At 49.0% G+C, this 21,033-nt stretch overlaps 1 protein-coding gene across 3 annotated transcripts in view; it reads left to right on the top strand.

Annotated features, from left to right (window-relative positions):
- TMPRSS3 (transmembrane serine protease 3) overlaps nucleotides 1-21,033 on the top strand; it is a 63,209-nt gene that overhangs the window by 23,600 nt on the left and 18,576 nt on the right. For all 3 annotated transcript variants that reach the window (XM_083171641.1, XM_083171640.1, XM_083171642.1), the window contains exons 7-10: nucleotides 235-278; nucleotides 581-752; nucleotides 4,465-4,637; nucleotides 8,514-8,609. In XM_083171641.1, coding sequence (XP_083027767.1) covers nucleotides 235-278; nucleotides 581-752; nucleotides 4,465-4,637; nucleotides 8,514-8,609 — 485 coding nt within the window. The remainder of the gene's footprint in view (nucleotides 1-234; nucleotides 279-580; nucleotides 753-4,464; nucleotides 4,638-8,513; nucleotides 8,610-21,033) is intronic.

Genomic DNA, 21,033 nt, shown 5'->3' on the forward strand with positions numbered 1-21,033 from the left:
GATTGCTCTTTTAAATTTAGGGAATTAGCACTATCCGAAGCTCTGGGTTTTACATTCCGACACTTCGTACATAGTCCTTCAGTCAGACCTATGCCGCATGAGAGTACACAGCCGATTGAAAAGGCCTGAATCAGTCCCATAGACTGAATGGATTCATGGTAAAAGGCTGCATTCACCTAAAGAATATATATGTACAATCTTCCTGCAAAAAAACACTTTTGTTTCCTTTTTTAGGGAACATTGCTCCTCGGGATATGTCACCACCATAAAGTGTCTCGGTGAGTACCGTATTTGTTAATAATCTGGGGACGCAGGTAACATGTTGGTGTAAATATGTGTCAGGCAATGGCGCTAATTCCCCTCCTCTTCCTCTCTAGCGGGTGGTGGGAGAGAGGGTAAGGTTAGACTACTTACCACCTAGGTCTTCTGACGACCGGCATCCTAAGCACCGGCATCCCAATACCGTCCTATCAAGGGATATAATTGTTTCCTATGTTTTGGCTTCAACAAGATGGAAGCCTTTACCGAGGGGAGACATCAGGCGCACAGTACCATTATAATATTATCTTTTCGTTTGCAGTCTGTGGGAACCGTCCCAGTTACAGCTCGTCTACACGTATAGTGGGTGGGAACATGTCTGCAGATGGACAGTGGCCCTGGCAAGCCAGCCTGACCTTCCAAGGCATTCATCTGTGTGGCGGATCTTTGATTAGCGCGCAGTGGATCGTGACTGCAGCACATTGCGTGTACGAGTAAGTGTCAGCAGGCATGGGGGAGATGTATCGAGCCTTGGAGGGAGATAAACTACCAACCAATCAGTTCCTGTAACATGACATTTTAGAGCTGCTTGGCTTTGTTCACCTTTATCTCTCTCCAAGCGTTGATACATCTCCCTCAAGGTTTTTACATTCAGTAAAGTGTTTTCTGCAATGACAAATATTCAGGGTCATCCGTTAAGTGCAAAGAAAGCGTTTACCAGCGTATCAACTACAAAGATAGGGCGGCCATTTTGTGGGATGATCCCAGGGCTGGATTGGCCATAGGGCTTACAGAGATGATTCCCAGTAGACTGGCACACCCATCAGCCAGTGACTATGTTTTGAAAGGTGTGGCCCTGCCCAGAGTAGTGGCCCTGCCCCCTCCTGTCCCACACACAAATAACCATTGCCAGTCACATAGCTGAATACCCAATCAGATACCCATCTATATCCATTGTAACATACTGTATGTTACAGGGGCAGGAGTGGAGGCTATTTGTGGGTTTGTCACAGCAGATTAAAGGTCTGGGGCCACTACAATGCCTTCCATATTGAAACCAAAAGGTGTAGTAACGTTTTAACTCTGTCCAATTTAGTATTAGGTCCACCTTTATTTAATTTGAGAGGTGCAGGGGGTAAGAGAGGAAAGGAGAGGTGCAGTGTGGCAGGGGGAAGGAGAGGTGCATGGGAGAGAAAGGGGTGAGCGAGGGAAGGAGAGGTGTAAGGGGTAGTACGGATGGTGGAATGGTCACAGCACTGAGGCCACGGGTTCGATTCCCACCCTGGCCCTAACTTGCAGAGTTTATATATTCTACCCGTGGTTGCGTGGGTGTACTCCGGGTACTCCGGTTTCCTCCCACAATCCCCAAAATACATTGGTAGGCTAATTGGCTCCCAAAAAATTAACCCTAGAATGTCTGTGTGTGCGTGTACATGTGGTAGGGAATATTTATTTATTATTTTATTTATTAACAGTTTCTTATATAGCGCAGCATATTTCGTTGCGCTTTCCAAAGGGGACAGTGATACAACAAAACAGGGTATTTACAGACAGTCAAAATGTAGGAGGGCCTTGCTCGCAAGCTTACAATCTATAGGGAAATAGGCATTGATACATAAGGATAGATACTGTATTCTTTATTATATAGATTGTAAGCTCCACTGGGGCAGGGACTGATGTGAATGTTCAAATATTCTCTGTACAGCGCTGGGGAATTTTTGTGCGCTATATATATATAAGAAACTGTTCATAAATAAAGAAATAAATAAATAAAGGGATGTGAGAGAGGGAAGGAGAGGTGTAGGGATGAGAGATGGAAGGAGAGGTGCAGGGGTGAGTGACGGAAGGAGAGGTGTAAGAGTGAGAGAGGGAAGGAGAGGTGCAGGGATGAGAGATGGAAGGAGAGGTGTAGGAGTGAGAGAGGGAAGGAGAGGTGCAGGATAACTGAGGGAAGGAGAGGTGTAGGGGTGAGTGACGGAAGGAGAGGTGTAAGAGTGAGAGAGGGAAGGAGAGGTGCAGGGATGAGAGATAGGAGAGGTGTAGGAGTGAGAGAGGGATGGAGAGGTGCAGGGATGAGAGATGGAAGGAGAGGTGCAGGGTAACTGAGGGAAGGAGAGGTGTAGGAGAGAGAGGGAAGGAGAGGTGCAGGGTAACTGAGGGAAGGAGAGGTGTAGGAGAGAGAGGGAAGGAGAGGTGCAGGGTAACTGAGGGAAGGAGAGGTGCAGGGTAACTGAGGGAAGGAGAGGTGTAGGGGTGAGAGAGGGAAGGAGAGGTGTAGGGGTGAGTGAGGGAAGGAGAGGTGTAGGGGTGAGAGAGGGAAGGAGAGGTGTAGGGGTGAGTGAGGGAAGGAGAGGTGTAGGGGTGAGAGAGGGAAAGAGAGGTGCAGGGGCGAAAAGGAGTGAGAAATAAATGCAGGTGTGAGAGACTCAGAAAGACAGACAAGTTGGATAATTGTATGTCATCATACAATATGGTTTCTTCTATATAATAGTGTCTTATGTCTTTCATCTACTGATACACAAACAGCATTACATGTATATACTAACTTATTACAAGACAACATTATATACCGACACAAAAGACAGCATTACATACTTATCACAAGACTGTCATTATACACGTGTGCATCTGTGTGTTGTGCCTGCTTCTGTGTGTGTGTGTGTATATATCTGGCACCGGGATTGCAGCCATATGGTTTCGGTGTCAGTGTGATCAGATATAAAACGTCTGTATACTTTACAGTACTATCGGTGACAGCGAGCGCTGTTCTATAACAATTACTGTGACAGCAGGGACGTTGCTATCACTGTATACTATGCAGAATCAATTTTATTATTTTTTATTAATATTTTTCTTGAGGCGTCACAGAATGACAATACAATGAACAACTATCACAGATACATTGAAGTCTGTATTCATAATCACATCTTGGTTTAGGGTGTTTTCCACAGTGTCGTAAAGATTTTCGTCCGCCCCCTTCAAATAAAGCCCCCTTAAAATAAAGCCCGCTGCCAACCACCCAACCCATCTGCTTAACCCCTCTGCTCTCCGCCACCACGCCGGGCCACGCAGATCTTGTCTGCGGTCCCGGCTCTCCTGGCAGGCTTCAGTTAATGAAAATGACCCTCACAAAATGTTTGTACATTAACAGCAGACCGTATTTGAGGATGCTAGAGGCCGCCCCACACGTGTCTGCAGGGATATGCTGAGCGTTTTTATAGGCATGCACATAATATGCTGGGGCGTTCCCCCTGCTTTCGTCCCATGCCCGCCCCCTTCCCACCCACCGTTGAGTGTGTAAAACTCGCAGAAGCCGCTCACTCCCAGGGTTATGTGCAAGCACAAACGCCAACCGTTGGACAGGGGACCGAATTTGGCCAGCAGCTTGCAATAATAAGAAATGTTAAACATTTGTTTGTGCAAGATATTGTATCTTATGTCCTTGTTGTACTAGACACATATAGGGCAGTATTCAATGCGGCTGGCGAGGGGGTTAAAGAAGGTAAACAGCGGGCATCGCCAAAAACAAATTTAACCATTTAACCCCTGCGCCGTCCGCTCACCGTATTCAATGGGGGGTATTCAATGCCGCAGCGAGCGGCCGGCGAGGGGGTTAAACAGCGAGGATTGCTGAAAACCAGCGATCCTCGCTGTTTAACCCCCGCGCCGGGCCGCTCGCTCTATTCAACGTTCTGGGGAAATCCTCGCCGTCACAGGACGGCGAGAATTCCCCAAAACAGCGAGACCCGCGGCTCCTGCAGAAAACTCACAGTTTTTAGCCGCGGGTCTCGCTGCTTCTGGAGCCGCATCCGCCAATTCCCCCTCGCTCAAAAAACGGAGCGAGGGGGAATTGGCGGATGCGGAGGCTGTGTTGAATGCTGTCAGGGTGAGTGGTGACAGCGAGCAGGAAGCCCTGCTCGCTGTCACCACTTGCAAACAGCATTGAATACCTGCCAATGTTTCGGGGGATCTCCCGCTGCATTTAGCCGCGAGCCTCTCTGTTTTGGCGGCCGCACACACCGTTTCCATGTCGCTGCAAAAACCCAGCCTGTGCAGGGGGTCAGTTGAATGCCGACTGTCACAGCTGGCAGAAACCATTGACTAAACCCCATAGACACATAAACACACAGTTCACATAGTAAATCTGCAGACAAGCGCAGGATAAATGACGCTGTATCTAAGTTCTCTCCCCCGCTTCATTTGCAGCTTGTATTTTCCAGAGTCATGGAGCGTACAGGTGGGATTGGTCAATCAGCCTCTAGAGCCTCCGACCAACTCTTTCCTGGTGGAGAAGATCCTCTACCACGGCAGATACAAGGCTAGCTCCATGGCCAATGACATTGCGCTTATTAAACTGGCCACACCCTATACATTCAATGGTAAGAGGCGGATTATTTATTTTACATATCAAGTATGTAAATCATTTCATGTAATATAACAATGGAACCTTATTTCAGGTAGAAAGGCCGAACATTGTAATGAAATTGGGGCTGTGCTGTGCCCCCTTGCCATCCACTATAATAATCCCAAATTGAATGCTATAGTCCAGCTGTATGTACCCCAAGAGGTTTAAGGGTCACTGTACGGGGACACTGAGAGGGTGGAGAGAGCTTAAAACAAGGGAACAGGCCTGTCTGATGGTCTCTGTAAGGGTCAGAGACAATGGTGGAGGAGAACAAATGCACCACTTCTTGGCTGAGTGTGCATGTGACCATGTCTCCAAGATTTGGCCACGCCTCTTGGATCACCTGTGCCCACCTTAAGTATTGGTGGCCCTGGGTCTACAGAATGGTTTGGTAAAATGGGGTAAGGGTTATGTTGATTTGGAGTATGGATGGGTAGGTCAGGCATGGCTTGCATGAGAAAGGGTGGGGGTTATCGTTCCCTAATGCCGTCCATCCGGTCGCATCCTATGGTAAAGAAAATGCCCCCATCTTGCGATGGCACATCGGGTGCTGAAAGAGGGCGGGCGGAGGGTGGCGGAGTAGCATAGCGCTATGCAGTAGCGCTAGAAGGCGGCGGGGGTCAGCGTGGTGACAGAATTTGAAAAAAAACAACAACAAATTAAAACACTAGGCAGCCCTCTGATTGGCTGAGAGAACTGCTACCGCTTATCGCTAAAGTACCCAGACACCGGCAGCCAGGGGCTGGCTGGCAACTTTTAGCCTAGGGGGCAAGTCCAGAGCACTGGCCCATAATCAGCCAAGTCACCGCCGGAAGGAATGCTTCTGCGCGCCGTAGGCGCGCCGAAAAATTAGGGGCGTGGCCTATCATAAGGGGCGTTGCCTGTACCATGATTGTATTGTGTACCTGCAGATTGCACATTTTAGCGAACCTTGTAATACCCATTACACATAAAGCCACATGCCGTAATGCCAATTACACATTATGCTGAACACCATGATGCCAGTTACACATTACGCCCAACACTGCGATGCTAATTACTCAATACACCGCACACTGTGATGCTAATCACACATTATGCTGCACACCTTGATGCCCATTACACCCCATACTGTGATGGCAATTACCCAATGCTCCCCACACCGTAATGTCCATTACGCCCCATACCATGATGCCCATTACACCGCACAATGTGATGTCCACAGTGCCAGATATGCCCCCACAGTGCAAGATATTCCGCCACAGTACCAAATACACATATGCCCCCACAGTGCCAGACACAAATGCCGCCACAGTGCCAGATATTCTGCCACAGTGCCAAATACGCATATTTCTCCACAGTGCCAGATATGCCCCCACAGTGCCAGAGACACATATGCCCCCACAGTGCCAGATATGCCCCCACAGTGCCAGAGACACATATGCCCCCACAGTGCCAGAGACACATATGCCCCCTCAGTGCCAGAGACACATATTCCCCCACAGTGCCAAAGACACATATGCCCCCACAGTGCCAGATATGCCCCCACAGTGCCAGATATGCCCCCACAGTGCCAGATATGCCCCCACAGTGCCAGAGACACATATGCCCCCACAGTGCCAGAGACACATATGCCCCCACAGTGCCAGAGACACATATGCCCCCACAGTGCCAGAGACACATATGCCCCCACAGTGCCAGAGACACATATGCCCCCACAGTGCCAGAGACACATATGCCCCCACAGTGCCAGATACACATATGCCCCCACAGTGCCAGATACACATATGTCCCCATAGTGCCAGATACACATATGCCCCCACAGTGCCAGATACACATACGCCCCCACAGTGCCAGATATGCCCCCACAGTGCCAAATACACATATGCCCCACAGTGCCAGATACACATATGCCCCCACAGTGCCAAATACACATATGCCCCCACAGTGCCAGATACACATATGACCCCACAGTGCCAAATACACATATGCCCCACTGTGCCAGATACACATATGTCCCCACAGTGCCAAATACATATATGCCCCCACAGTGCCAGATATGCCCCCCACAGTGCCAGATACACATATGCCCCCACACAGTGCCAGATATGCCCCCACACAGTGCCAGATATGCCCCCACACAGTGCCAGATATGCCCCCACACAGTGCCAGATATGCCCCCACAGTGACAGAAACACATATGCTGGGGTGAGGGAGGGGGGGGGGGGAGAGCGCTTACCCACTCGCTAGCTGCGGCTGGATCAGCTTCTCCAGCCCTCCTGCGCTGGCCGCGGCTTCCAGAACACGGCTGCGGCTACAGGAAAATGGCCGCCGGCCTCCTGCACTGAGAACATGTCCTCAGTGCAGGGGGCCGGCGGCCATTTTCCTGTAGCCGCGGCCGTGTTCTGTAAGCCGCGGCCAGTGCAGGAGGGCTGGAGAAGCTGATCCAGCCGCAGCACGGCCCGCAGCCAGTGGGTGGGTAAGCGGCCCGGGGGGCATATGGCACTCTGCCCCCCGGCCCAGCCCGCCCCAGCCGGCAGCGGTCTCTCCGGACCCCTTTCCACAACCTTCGATAGATATTATGTGCAGCACATACTCTCTATCAACGCAACATCTGACGGCGGGCCCGCGCATCGTGATGCATGTGCCCTAAAATTTGCATACAATCATTTGATTTATTGAACAGATGTGGTCGAAATCGAATGATTGCATACAATTTCTTACAAGTGTATGGGCTACATTAGTTTCAGGGAATAGGCACGCGTGACTTTGGGGATAATTTCTAAACATAGCAAAGTAACTTTACACCTGGACATACCTTGCTGCACTGCAGATGGGGCAGATGTAGGGGGAGATTCTCTAACAATTGCGGCCCAGCTCCACCCCCCTTCGCCGCCCATCGCATACATAATTATCGCATATGTTCTAACATATGCGATAATTATGGCAAAGGACAGCTCTTGCGTTAAGAGCTGTCCTTTGCGGTGAGAGTCGCCGGGTCCCAGCAGGTCCCGGCAGCTCCCCCCTCCCTCCCTTACCGGAGGGAGCCGGGCTCTCCTCCTCCCTGCACGCGGAAGAGGATCATAGTGCAGGGAGGAGGAGGTCACAGGTCCGGGCAGCACAGCTCTGTGCTGCCAGGACACAGGTGAGGTGGGGGGCGGGGGGTCAGTGCGGGCCGGCGGTTGGTTGCCGCAGAAGCCCATAGGCTTCTATGGGGCATCGCCAGAGCATCCCAAAATGCAGTAAAAACCCAGATAACGGGGTTTTTACCGCATTTTTAGTTTAGAGAATCTCCCCCGTAATGTGCATAGAGAGTTAGATGTGGGAGGGGAATTTTCTAACTCAAATCTATACGCAGAGTAAAAGTAAACCTGTGTAATAACATGTGTGGGTTACATACAAAAGCAGCCAGTATTTACCCTGCATGCAAAAGATGGAATGGAACTAATGGACACTGTGCTGGTGTTCCGTTGGTACTAGATAGTAATAATAATGGCACGCCTATTTAAGCAGATAAGAATAACATAAAGAGCATAGTATATTTGAATGTCTGCACTTATACTCAGAAATATAAGTATGACGTAACCAGATTTATGGAATTAAATGAAACAATGTTAGTCACAGATCGCCATCTTGTGGGCAGCAAGTGTAGTGCATTCAAAAGGCTGTTTTAAATAGCTTTTCTGGGAGATCTGAAGTTGTCCTGTAATTATCATCATCCGAAATTAGTATCCTACTGAACAAATCTATCTGTTATGTCTGGGGACTGTGATAATACTGTAAGACAAACATCAAAGCCTTCCACGTCTGTTTTTATGTGAATACACTGGAATGAGATAAATATTCATTTAATTGTTTCATTTATTTCCAGGGTTAATACAACCGATCTGTCTTCCAAATTATGGAGAGGATTTTCCAGAGGGTAAAATGTGCTGGATATCAGGCTGGGGCGCCACAGAAGAAGGAGGTACATACAAACTAGATAGGTTTATTACAGTTCATTGTCTTATCTTATCTATTAACGTGTCATGATGCCTCTCTCCCACTGATGTTGCCAAGGACGTAGCTACCACAGGTGCAGGGAGTGCAGCTGCTATGGGGCCAGAGCTGAGTGGGGCCACCTTCCCTGTCACAGTTACATGTGTTATATACAGGGTGTAGCTACCATAGGTGCGGGGGGTGCAGCTGCTATGGGGCCAGAGCTGAGAGGGGCCACCTTCCCTGTCACAGTTACATGTGTTATATACAGGGGTGTAGCTACCATAGGCATACCTCCCAACTGTCACGATTCCGTCGGGACAGTCCCGATTTTCGGGTCCTGTCCCTAAGTCCCACCCGCGGCAGGCATTGTCCCGCTGCGGGGGGTGGCAGTTGGGAGACCCCCCAATCTAGTAGAATAGACGCTGTGCGCATGCGCACAGCGTCTATTCTCGTATGAAAATGAGGTCGCGGCTAATTAACATAAGCCGCGCCCTCATTTGCATACGCCCCGCCCCCTTTTCGGACACAAGTTGGGAGGTATGCATAGGTGCAGGGGGTGCAGCTGCTATGGGGCCCAGAGCTGAGAGGGACCACCTTTCCTGTCACAGTTACATGTGTTATATACAGGGTGTAGCTACCATAGGTGCAGGGAGTGCAGATGCTATGGGGCCCAGAGCTGAGAGGGGCCACCTTCCCTGTCTCAGTTACATGTGTTATATACAGGGATGTAGCTACCATAGGTGCAGGGGTGCAGCTGCTATGGGCCCAGAGCTGAGAGGGCCACCTTCCCTGTCACAGTTACATGTGTTATATACAGGGATGTAGCTACCATAGGTGCAGGGGGTGCAGCTGCTATGGGGCACAGAGCTGAGAGGGGCCACCTTCCCTGTCACAGTTACATGTGTTATATACAGGGGTGTAGCTACCATAGGTGCATGGAGTGCAGCTGCTATGGGGCCCAGAGCTGAGAGGGGCCCCCTTCCCTATCACAGTTACATGTGTTATATACAGAGTGTAGCTACCATAGGTGCAGGGAGTGCAGCTGCTATGGGGCCCAGAGCTGAGAGGGCCACCTTCCCTGTCACAGTTACATGTGTTATATACAGGGGTGTAGCTACCATAGGTGCAGGGAGTGCAGCTGCTATGGGGCCCAGAGCTGAGAGGGCCACCTTCCCTGTCACAGTTACATGTGTTATATACAGGGGTGTAGCTACCATAGGTGCAGGGAGCGCAGCTGCTATGGGGCCCAGAGCTGAGAGGGGCCACCTTCCCTGTCACAGTTACATGTGTTATATACAGGGGTGTAACTACCATAGGTGCAGGGTGTGCAGCTGCTATGGGGCCAAGTGCTGAGAGAGGCCACCTTCCCTGTCGCAGTTACATGTGTTATATACAGGGGTGTAGCTACTATAGGTGCAGGGTGTGCAGCTGCTATGGGGCCAAGTGCTGAGAGGGGCCACCTTCCCTGTCACAGATACATGTGTTATATACAGAGTGTAACTACCATAGGTGCAGGTGGTGCAGCTGCTATGGGGCTAGAGCTGAGAGGGGCCACCTTCCCTGTCACAGTTACATGTGTTATATACAGGGGTGTAGCTACCATAGGTGCAGGGAGCGCAGCTGCTATGGGGCCCAGAGCTGAGAGGGGCCATCTTCCCTGTCACAGTTACATGTGTTATATACAGGGATGTAGCTACCATAGGTGCAGGGAGTACAGCTGCTATGGGGACCAGAGATGAGAGGGGCCACCTTCCCTGTCACAGTTACATGTGTTATATACAGGGTGTAGCTACCATAGGTGCAGGGAGTGCAGCTGCTATGGGGCCCAGAGCTGAGAGAGGCCACCTTCCCTGTCACAGTTACATGTGCTATATACAGGGTGTAGCTACCATAGGTGCAGGGGGTGCAGCTGCTATGGGGCCAGAGCTGAGAGGGGCCACCTTTTCTGTCACAGTTACATGTGTTATATACAGGATGTAGCTACCATAGGTGCAGGGGGTGCAGCTGCTATGGGGTACAGAGCTGAGAGGGGCCACCTTCCCTGTCACAGTTAAATGTGTTATATACAGTGGTATAACTACCATAGGTGCAGGTGGTGCAGCTGCTATGGGGCCCAGAGCTGAGAGGGGCCACCTTCCCTGTCACAGTTACATGTGTTATAAACAGAGTGTAACTACCATAGGTGCAGGGGCAGTGGCGTAACTAATAATTGTGCGCCCCCCTGCCGAAAATGCAGGGGGGCGCCCCCCCCCCCCCCCCTAAAAAAAAAACAAGCAGCGTGGAGCCGTGGCGCGCGGGGGGGGGGGGGGGGGGAGAGGGAGGGAAGGGGATTGAGGGGAGGGAGCGTGTGTGTGTGTGTGTGTGTATGTGTGTGTTTGTGTGCGTGTGTGTTTTACCTTGGGCCGCATCCGTCCGCGCCGGGTCCCGGCTCTCCCGGCTACTGCTGCTAACGAAAGTGACACTTGGAAAATGGCTGCCCCCATACAGCAGACGAAAAACTGTCTGCGGTATGGGGGCAGCCATTTTCCAAGTGTCACTTTTTGTATCAGTGAGAGAGCAGCGCTGCGGCAATAGCCGGGAGAGCTGGGACCCGGACGGTGCACACACACAGACAGGCAGGCAGGCAGACAGTGACTGTCGTCCCGCAGCCCCCCGGCGCCCACATACCCTCAGCGCCTCCCCGCCACGGCGGGGGCTGCGGGACGGTAGTTACGCCAGTGTGCAGGGGGTGCAGCTGCTATGAGGCCAGAGCTGAGAGGGGCCACCTTCCCTGTCACAGTTAAATGTGTTATATACAGTGGTATAACTACCATAGGTGCAGGTGGTGCAGCTGCTATGGGGCCCAGAGCTGAGAGGGGCCACCTTCCCTGTCACAGTTACATGTGTTATATACAGGGTGTAGCTACCATAGGTGCAGGGGGTGCAGCTGCTATGGGGCTAGAGCTGAGAGGGGCCACCTTCCCTGTCACAGTTACATGTGTTATATACAGGAGTGTCGCTACCATAGGTGCAGGGGGTACAGATGCTATGGGGCCCAGAGCTGATAGGGGCCACCTTCCCTGTCACAGTTACATGTGTTATATACAGGGTGTAGCTACCATAGGTGCAGGGGGTGCAGCTGCTATGGGACCCAGAGCTGAGAGGGGCCACCTTCCCTGTCACAGTTACATGTGTTATATACAGGGTGTAGCTACCATAGGTGCAGGGGTGCAGCTGCTATGGGGCTAGAGCTGAGAGGGGCCACCTTCCCTGTCACAATTACATGTGTTATATACAGGGGTGTAGCTACCATAGGTGCAGGGGGTGCAGCTGCTATGGGGCTAGAGCTGAGAGGGGCCACCTTCCATGTCACAGTTACATGTGTTATATACAGGGGTGTAGCTACCATAGGTGCAGGGTGTGCAGCTGCTATGGGGCCCAGAGCTGAGAGGGGCCACCTTACCTGTCACAGTTACATGTGTTATATACATTTTGAATCATTATTTTGTAAATAGGGGCCCTTACAAACTCTTACTCTGGGGCCTACATGTATCATGTTATGCCATTGTTTTATAATGCTGGAAGAAGGCCTGCATGGGGAGCCAACCTTTTGGATCCACTTGTGTAGAACAATGGTTTCTGCAAATCCATTGCATGCAGCTAGACATGATTTAAACAGTTGCAGTTTTTACCTATGGGCTACAGGACTGCAGCCCCCCCACCCCCCAGGTAAAATCCGCCACTGTGCTCTACCTAAGTGAAGCCAGATGCAGTCTGGAAGCCAAGAGATGCCCCTTTGGCTTCCATGGACTGCAGCCAAAGCAGCCCATAGACCCAGGGCAAGCGCATGCACAGTACCCAGGGGTTAAAGTGAGGGGGGACCTCTAATGGTGAGGTGGAACATCAGTGGCAAACGCAGGATTTTCAGAAGGGGGTTTCCAGAGGGGCGGAGCAAAGCACGGAGATGGACACTTAGGTGACCCAGTATATGCCAGGTCATTTAAAGTATTATAGATAGACATATATATATATATATATATATATATATATATATATATATATATATATATATATATATATATATACAGCACTTACCTATCCTGGGAACCAGGTTAGGAAACAGACCAGCACTCACGTAGTTTGAGTTGAAGAAAAAAATGTGTATTTTCAAAACATTATACAAAGTGTAGTGCAGCAAGGCTGACCCAACAGCCGTTTCAACTGGATGCCTTCCAGTTTTCGTCAGGGGTGAAGGCATCCAGTTGAAACGGCTGTTGGGTCAGCCTTGCTGCACTACACTTTGTATAATGTTTTGAAAATACACCTTTTTTTCTTCAACTCAAACTACGTGAGTGCTGGTCTGTTTCCTAACCTGGTTCCCAGGATAGGTAAGTGCTGTCTATCATTATCCCTCTTGGACCCTGCACCGCATCATTCCTTTAACATCTGAGTGCCGTTTTGCTTCTCTCTCTCTATATATATATATATATATATATACATACAGGGGCGTCAACAGCAGTGCAGACCCCTGGGCATAGCAATGTATTGAGGCACCTACCGATCCTCCATCGGTAGGGGTGGGGGAAGTTTTGATGTCCCGCGGGTGGTAGGGGGTATTATATCAACCGCTCAGCATGTAGCGCCTGGATCAGTAATTTCCACTAATTACCCCTTTACTGCACAGATGGTGGGAGATGAAGTGGGAGAAGGGGGCATTCGGCTGAATGAAGGGGCCCTGATACATAACTTCCAGGGTGGTAGAGGATGTTTAATATGCAGAGGAGGGGTGTATAGTGGAGTGGGCATATTATTCATAATTTTCTGGTGGGAGACAGCTTGCTTGACTGCCGATATCTCCAGTTCCCAGAAATACATTTATTAGATTTTAATGGATTTAAAAACTATAGAATCCCCCCTAACAAATGGTCCCAAATGGGGACTAGGGGATCAGAGTTCAGGAGGCAGAGCAATCTGCCAACGAGTATATAAAACTACATACCAGGTGTGTGGAGCTGGAGCAGTAACCAGCTGCTGGAAGGCTGATATCTCTGGTTCTGGGAACAGTAGAGACAAGCTTCTAGTGTCCACCAATGGGGGAGAGTCCCAACTTTTGGAATATACCCTTAGAGAAACTCTGAGTTAGACAGAACCTGAAATATCTGACTTGGAATAGCAATTAACAGGCTTGGATGGGGACCACTGCTTTGAAGTCAGATATCTCCGGTTCCCAAGGGCCGATTTTTAAAATTCTTGTACCCATGGAAAGAGGGGACCCTCAGCTTTCAGCCTAGGGCCCTTAGACTCCTGGGGGGGGTTTCTGGGTACCCAGAAACCCCCCCTGCGTGCGCTACTGAACATTTTAACCTCCACATTGGCCCTGCACAGTAATTCTCACAGAAAAGCATTCTAGTTTGCAGAACCAAAAACCCTAGCACTGGCCCGGTCTCCGCCTAATGGGGGGAGGGGATGGGGGGTAATTAGGTGGCATAGAGAAATAAGTTCCCCCCTCTGCATGACCACTTTATGCCCTGACAGTACCTATGTCAGTACTGCGCATGTGCCAGTATTGTACAGGCGCCGGGACCGTGATTTCACTTCTATGTCGGTACTGAGCACCACACACCGCCGCACTCTTGCCCCGATCCCGGCTGCTATGCCCAACACAGCATACGTAAATTAAATTAAGGAGGCCGATCTTGGGATCCCGGGAATCCCGGGATTGGGCATTTTCAATCCAAAATCCCGGGATTGAAAAAATGCCCCAGGATTGGCTTCCCTAGCCACAAGCTCAGTCAATGGCTTATCCGTCCCTCTTCCCCTCCTGCCCAAATATCTGATATGTCACAACTTCCCCTGTTGAGAGGAGGGGGGGACGACTTTTTACCCTGGCCTGGGTCTGCTGGAGGGGCCCGTGTCCCTTGCAGGGAGCCCGTGTCCTGCTCCCCCTTTGCAGGGAGCCGGGCATTGGGGAGAGAGATGACAGGTTGCTCCTGCAGCTCAGCGTCTCTCTACAGCCAGGCCCTGCCCCTGCCAGGTGGCCACGCCCTCTCCATTTTAGCGGGGCTAAGCCAACCTGACGCCAATGTTGTGAGGTATGGTTCTAGATGGGGAAAACACACTGCAAACAGGTGCACAGTTATGCCCCTATTTTTCTATAGAGTACAGTACAGTTAGTGTATGTAGGGTGTATGTATATTCATTTTATTGCAGCATCTGTTGCTTCTTCAATTGTAAAGTGTTAAGTATCACATGTAAGACGTCCTCATCTGCGTTACCGGCTTCTCCTCAGCCAACACTTACAGTAACACATTTTTCCCTGTGTATAAATATTTAACTTTCTGATAGAGGGCAACGAGCTCAGGGAACGCGCTGTGTGCAAATACAGATGTATTGCTGTATAAAGGTGATGTATAACCCCCTGCGCACATCCCCCTGTATAACGTCGTGTCAGCCCTTGTGTAACAGGGTGCGATTTTTTTTAAACAGCTAAAAAATCGCACCATATCGCACATGTGATATTTAGAAGTCAGAAAAATGTACGATTCCCTAGACATGGGAGTGTGTGGATTTGTGTAAACCTTTTTTTTTTTTTTAAATAGCGTAGGGTCCCTCCTCCCAAACAATAACAGCCTATCGAGCTGGTCCTGGTTCCACAAACACGAGAAAAAAAATAGTCGGGTTCCCCTGAATTTAAAAAACCAACACAGGGCTCTTTGCACTGTTCCTGGTTCCAAAAATGTGAAAGATAAAAATACTCGGGGTCCCCCATATTTTGGTACCAGCATCGGGCTCCATCAGCTAGCGGAGTCATGCCACAGCCGTAAGACACTTTTTACACAAGGACCCCTGGCCCCAGCCAGGACCTTGTGTAAAAAGTGTGGGGGGGACCCCACGCCATTTAAAAAAAAAATAACTTTAGAACACTTTTTTTGTCAGAACCGTGCACAGATCTCACTCTCCAGGCTGGACCTGGTCTTTTTGTTGCGCGATTTCTGGTCATTTTCATTTTGCGATTTTCGCGCTTTCTATGAGAAAACATCTGGAAGCGATTTCTAATGTGCAATTTTTTAGACAGGTCAAAAAAGTGCGAATTTTACCGCAATTCGCATGTTACTTAATGTGCGATTTTTGTTAAATGTGCGAATTCGGATGATTTTTACCTAAAAATTGCACATGTGCAAAAATTGCACCCTATTACATTTTTGCCGCTTGTCTCTTCTGTGTAGGATTAGTAGAAGTGGGGTTGGTGTCCAGTGGCGGATTCAGGGGGGGGTACCCGGGCACGTGCCCCCCCTGTCATTTATTTTGTAGCTGAGGACCAGGGCTTTCCAACGAGCCCAGCCCCGTGTCTCTAGCCCCCGGGGAACCGGAGATATCGCCTGGCAAACCTGTAACGTTTTTTCCCCATAGGATAATATGGGACCCGTCAATTCCGACCCCCACCCGGTTCCGACGGCTGCCAGTTCCCGCCCTGGCATCAAAGAAGCTTATGGTTGATTTCATTCAATTCCAAATCGCTGGGCCTTCAATATGATACCAGGATGGTCCAAATCGGTCAATCGGTTCCAGAGATATTGTGTGTAAACCGATTTTTTTATTTTTGAAATGTAATTTCATGCTGTTCATGTTCTTTGAGGGCAGATTACTCTGGAACCAAACGTTCCAGTTTCACTGGACTAAAATCATTCAAAGCCCACTCAAAAGTTCTTCAATATGATACTTGCCTCATGTAAATGGGTCAGTTGGTTCTGAAGATATAGCCGGTTAAATGAGATAACTGGTTAAAGGGGGAGGGGTGGTTTTCTCTCCCCCTCACACCAGAAAATGCAGGGACTAGGCTGGTGTTAAAGGGGCCAACCTGGGAATGCATTTTCTGGTGTGAAATGGGTATTATTTCAAATAGCCGGTACCTGCAGTGCTCTGAATACAGCCAGGCTCTGCCACTGTCAGTGGCTACCACTTCTGCCTGGCGGCGGCTATCCCCCATTTACCGCTAGCATGTATTCCCCCTTGGCAATGAGCATGTAATCCCACATGGCAATGAGCATGGAACCTCTGGCAATGAGCATGGAACCCTTGGCAATGAGCATGTAGAGAAGCAGCACTTATGTAGCATAATTTTTAATAGGCATTATGGTGTTTGGCATAACACATAATGGACATAATGGTGTGTAACTTAACGTGTAATGGACATTATGGTGTAAATGTTTTATGCACGCCTTTGGTGGACAATGTTCCTGTTTATGAAACGTATTGTGAATTTTTGCTTAATCTGTGTGGCATTATGTGAATTCTGGCTCAATCCATGTGGCATTATGTGAATTTTGTCTCAATCCGTGTGGCATTATGTGAATTCTGGCTCAATCCATGTGGCATTATGTGAATTTTGGCTCAATCCATGTGGCATTATGTGAATTTTGGCTCAATCCGTGTGGCATTATGTGAATTTTTTCCCAATTCATGTGGCATTATGTGAATTTTGGCTCAATCCGTGTGGCATTATGTGAATTTTTTCCCAATCCATGTGGCATTATGTGAATTTTGGCCCAATCCATGTGGCATTATGTGAATTTTGGCTCAATCCATGTGGCATTATGTGAATTTTGGCTCAATCCGTATGGCATTTTATGCTTTTGGCTCAATCCGTGTGGCATTATGTGAATTTTGACACAATTCATTTGGCATTATGTGAATTTTGGCTTAATCCGTGTGTGTTATTATGTAAATTTTGGCTCAATCCATGTGGCATTATGTGAATTTTGACACAATCCATGTGGCATTATGTCAATTTTGGCTCATTCCATTTGGCATCATGTGTAAGGGGCAAGTATAATGGGGTCTAGTATTTTGTTGCATAATGTGTAGAAGTTGTATATGGTGTTGACACGCCCCCTGTTGAGTGGCCACACACCTTTTTCCGGAGCGCGCCTTCGGCGCACGCACAACTACATCCTTCACTTTTGTCGCCATGGTGGGCCTGCATACTTTAAATGCCAGGGCCTATTTTTAATTCCATTCCCACCCTCTCCTGCCACTCTCTTAGCATGTACACTGGCACCACTAACACCGCCCCTCCCCCACCCAAACCCTTTTTTATCATGTGCCCCCCCTGTCATTTTATCCTGGATCCGCCCCTGTTGGTGTCTGTTTAGGCCATAGACCTTACCCAAAGTCTAGAATCCGATATCTATCCTCGGGATTATGAGCAAACATAGAGGGTGGGAAAGTAGGATGGCTAGCGAACAAAATTGCCACCTCCATCCTCAATCCTTATGGATAAGATCACAGGCATGGTAGACACGTGGAAAGCGCATTGACTTCAGCTCTGGGCAGTGTGTATCATCACATCTCCACTGCTTTCAGGTAAGTAACATGGTAATTGTGAAAAAATAGATACCATTCAAGATTTCTAAGCAGGCTCTGATAGGGTCGGTAGAGCCCCTTATTTCTGCCCCGGGGGGAATAGCAGCTGCCGCCTATTCAGTGCTGCAGTTTCCGACAGCACTGAAGGCAGATTCCGACAAAACAGATCTGACTTTAACACAATGGCTGCCGATTGTTGAATTCACTGCCATTTTTCGACAATCCGCAGTTGTTTTCACAGACACGCCCACCTTCCGACACTTGTCAGCCGGGAACATTGAATTCCGGCTGTCGAGTTTCTGTCGAGCTGAGCGAAAACAGCCCGGGATTCCGACTGTCAGGATTCCAAGTGTTCGGCGTTCCAACAGTCGTAATTCCGAATTGAATACCGTCCTATATGTCCGAATGGCGCATTAAGGTGTTAATTCAGGTCTGTTCCCACAGGTTTGAAGTTGACCCCGTCCCCGATGTTTTGGTCTGCGCGTGCACATTGTCGACAATGTGCTATGTTTTTATGCGCCGAGTGATAGGCAGTGGCGGCATTACTGGGGTCCACCCAGGGTTTCATGCGGAGTATCCCTGCCTGGATGAAGTCACATGACGTCAGTACCCTCCAAGTCCTTGCATACTTTTCATAACGAACAGAGGAAAAATCTAAGGCGCCTAAAGAATTATGTTGGTTGGCCTATACCTTAACTTAACCTTAAGTGCCTAGAAATAACTCACACAGGACACCTTAACTAAAAATAACGATATGGCATAAGTTTAAACTGGTCACGCTATTTATTGAGGTGGTATGACCCTTATTTGTCTATCTAAAGGGATGGCCAAGAAAAGCACTTGAGACCAGCAGGTGTATGCCAATGGTAGTGACTACGACGTTCCAATCTAACAAAACACCCCTTACGTGAGGTACAGCCTGCACCGTGACGGTTTACCGCCCCTTCTACGGTATGGCGCGGACACTTCCAGGATTCGGGTCTCACCCACCCTCCTGGCAAAGGGGGGCCATACCGCACGGTGACCGCCTGACACCTCACCCGACTGCTGGTCGAGAGCGCCTTCTCGCCGATTTAATATTAAAATTATGCAATCAATTGTTTAGACAGCCCGTAGGCAAGGTAGCACAAGAGTGGAAAGAAGAAAGGGGAGAGAGGGAGGGTGGGGATCCGGACTCCAAGAGGAAGTGCTACCCCTCAAGCTACAACTTATATACCCCTCAATAAGCTGCCTCCCAAAAGCTACCTGATTGGCCCAATGCCCCATGACCCTGCTGCCTGGGACTTTTCCCACAGCACCTTGCTTCTTCAATAACTTTGTTTATCACCTACAAATTCCTAGGCTCTTAAATACACTTGAGCCTATGCGGCCCTCGTTCTATAATTTGATGGTGAGGAACCATCAAATTATGCAAGCTGATGTGTAAGGGTACACATCCGCTCGCAGCCTAGAGCCGGGATTTGGGTGGCGGGGTGGGCGTGCATGTGTTCGGTGGAGTGATGTTTACCTGCTAGCTAGGCAGTATGGGGCCCTAAATTTCCCAGCCATAATAGGTCTTGTATGATAACCTGTGCTAGAATATTTTTTGGACTTTCTCCATACCACTTTTGAAAGGCATCCGAGACCTAGGAATCCATGTTTTCATTTCCCTCTCCCCTCTTATTTTCCTCCAGGCTTTTTCACCTTTCTTATATAACTGCAATGCTAGACCTACTTGGGCCGCCTTTGTGACAGATATTTAAATGAGGGATTAAGAACTAGCTTATTCTTCTACTTAATGCCTGCTGCTGAATTCATCGCAACACACACAGTTGCCATGGAAATGGCTGTATTATTACCGATTCAGCACAGCTACGGGATCGCAGCAGGTGGCAAAGTTGCCAAGACGAGCGAAAGGTTCGGGATTCAAGACAAAAAAAGCAAAAAACAAAAAAGCAAAATATTATTTGAAGTGTGAGCGTGTGTTCTGCTCCGTCTCCGTCAAAAAGGAAGCTGTGATTTATTTGAAAAACAGTAAAAAAATGGGGTTGCAGCATTCCATCAATAATTTATCAGATAAAAAATATATCACTGTCAACAACTTTATACAGACCATGAGAGATGAGCTTGGATACTGGATGTTAGTAGATAAAGATTTTCCATTTATGTATCATGACAGCCAAATATATCATGTTGATATCTGTTTTTTAAATGGTATCTGTAGGCTTGACACAAAATGGACATTTAGAAAGCACATTGTGGCTGGATCTTAATAGTCCTTAGTCATAGGTGTAGGCTTGTAGGTGGTGGTCCTAGAGGTATTGAGTTTAGTAGATGGTGGATGAGCAGATAGATCTGGGATCTGTAAATGGTGTATGAGGATTTGCAGCTGGGATCCGTAGATAGTTGATGAGGATTTACAGCTGGGAACTGTAGTCGTTGGATGAGAAGGTACAGCTGGGAAGGAACTGTGGTAAGTGGATGTGGAGATACAGCTGGGAACTGTAGTTGGTGGATGAGAAGATACAGCTGGGAACTGTGGTCGGTGGATGTGGAGATACAGCTGGGAACTGTAGTTGGTGGATGAGAAGATAAAGCTGGGAACTGTGGTCGGTGGATGTGGAGATACAGCTGGGAACTGTAGTCTGTGGATGAGGAGATACAGCTGGGAACTGTAGTCAGTGGATGAGGAGATATAGCTGGGAACTGTAGTCGGTGGATGAGGAGATACAGCTGAGAACTGTAGTCAGTGGATGAGGAGATAGAGCTGGGAACTGTAGTTGGTGGATGAGGAGATACAGCTGGGAACTGTAGTCGGTGGATGAGGATTTGCAGAAGGGATCCGTAGATGGTTGATGAGGAGATACAGCTGCAATCCGTAGATGGTTGATGAGGAGATACAGCTGGGAACTGTAGTCTTGGATGAGGAGATACAGCTGGGAACTGTAGTCTTGGATGAGGAGATAGAGCTGGGAACTTTAGTCGGTGGATGAGGAGATAGAGCTGGGAACTGTAGTTGGTGGATGAGGAGATACAGCTGGGAACTGTAGTCGGTGGATGAGGATTTGCAGAAGGGATCCGTAGATGGT

Source organism: Crinia signifera, chromosome 2, assembly GCF_055691185.1.
Source record: "Crinia signifera chromosome 2, ASM5569118v1, whole genome shotgun sequence".
Taxonomy (NCBI): Eukaryota; Metazoa; Chordata; class Amphibia; order Anura; family Myobatrachidae; genus Crinia; species Crinia signifera.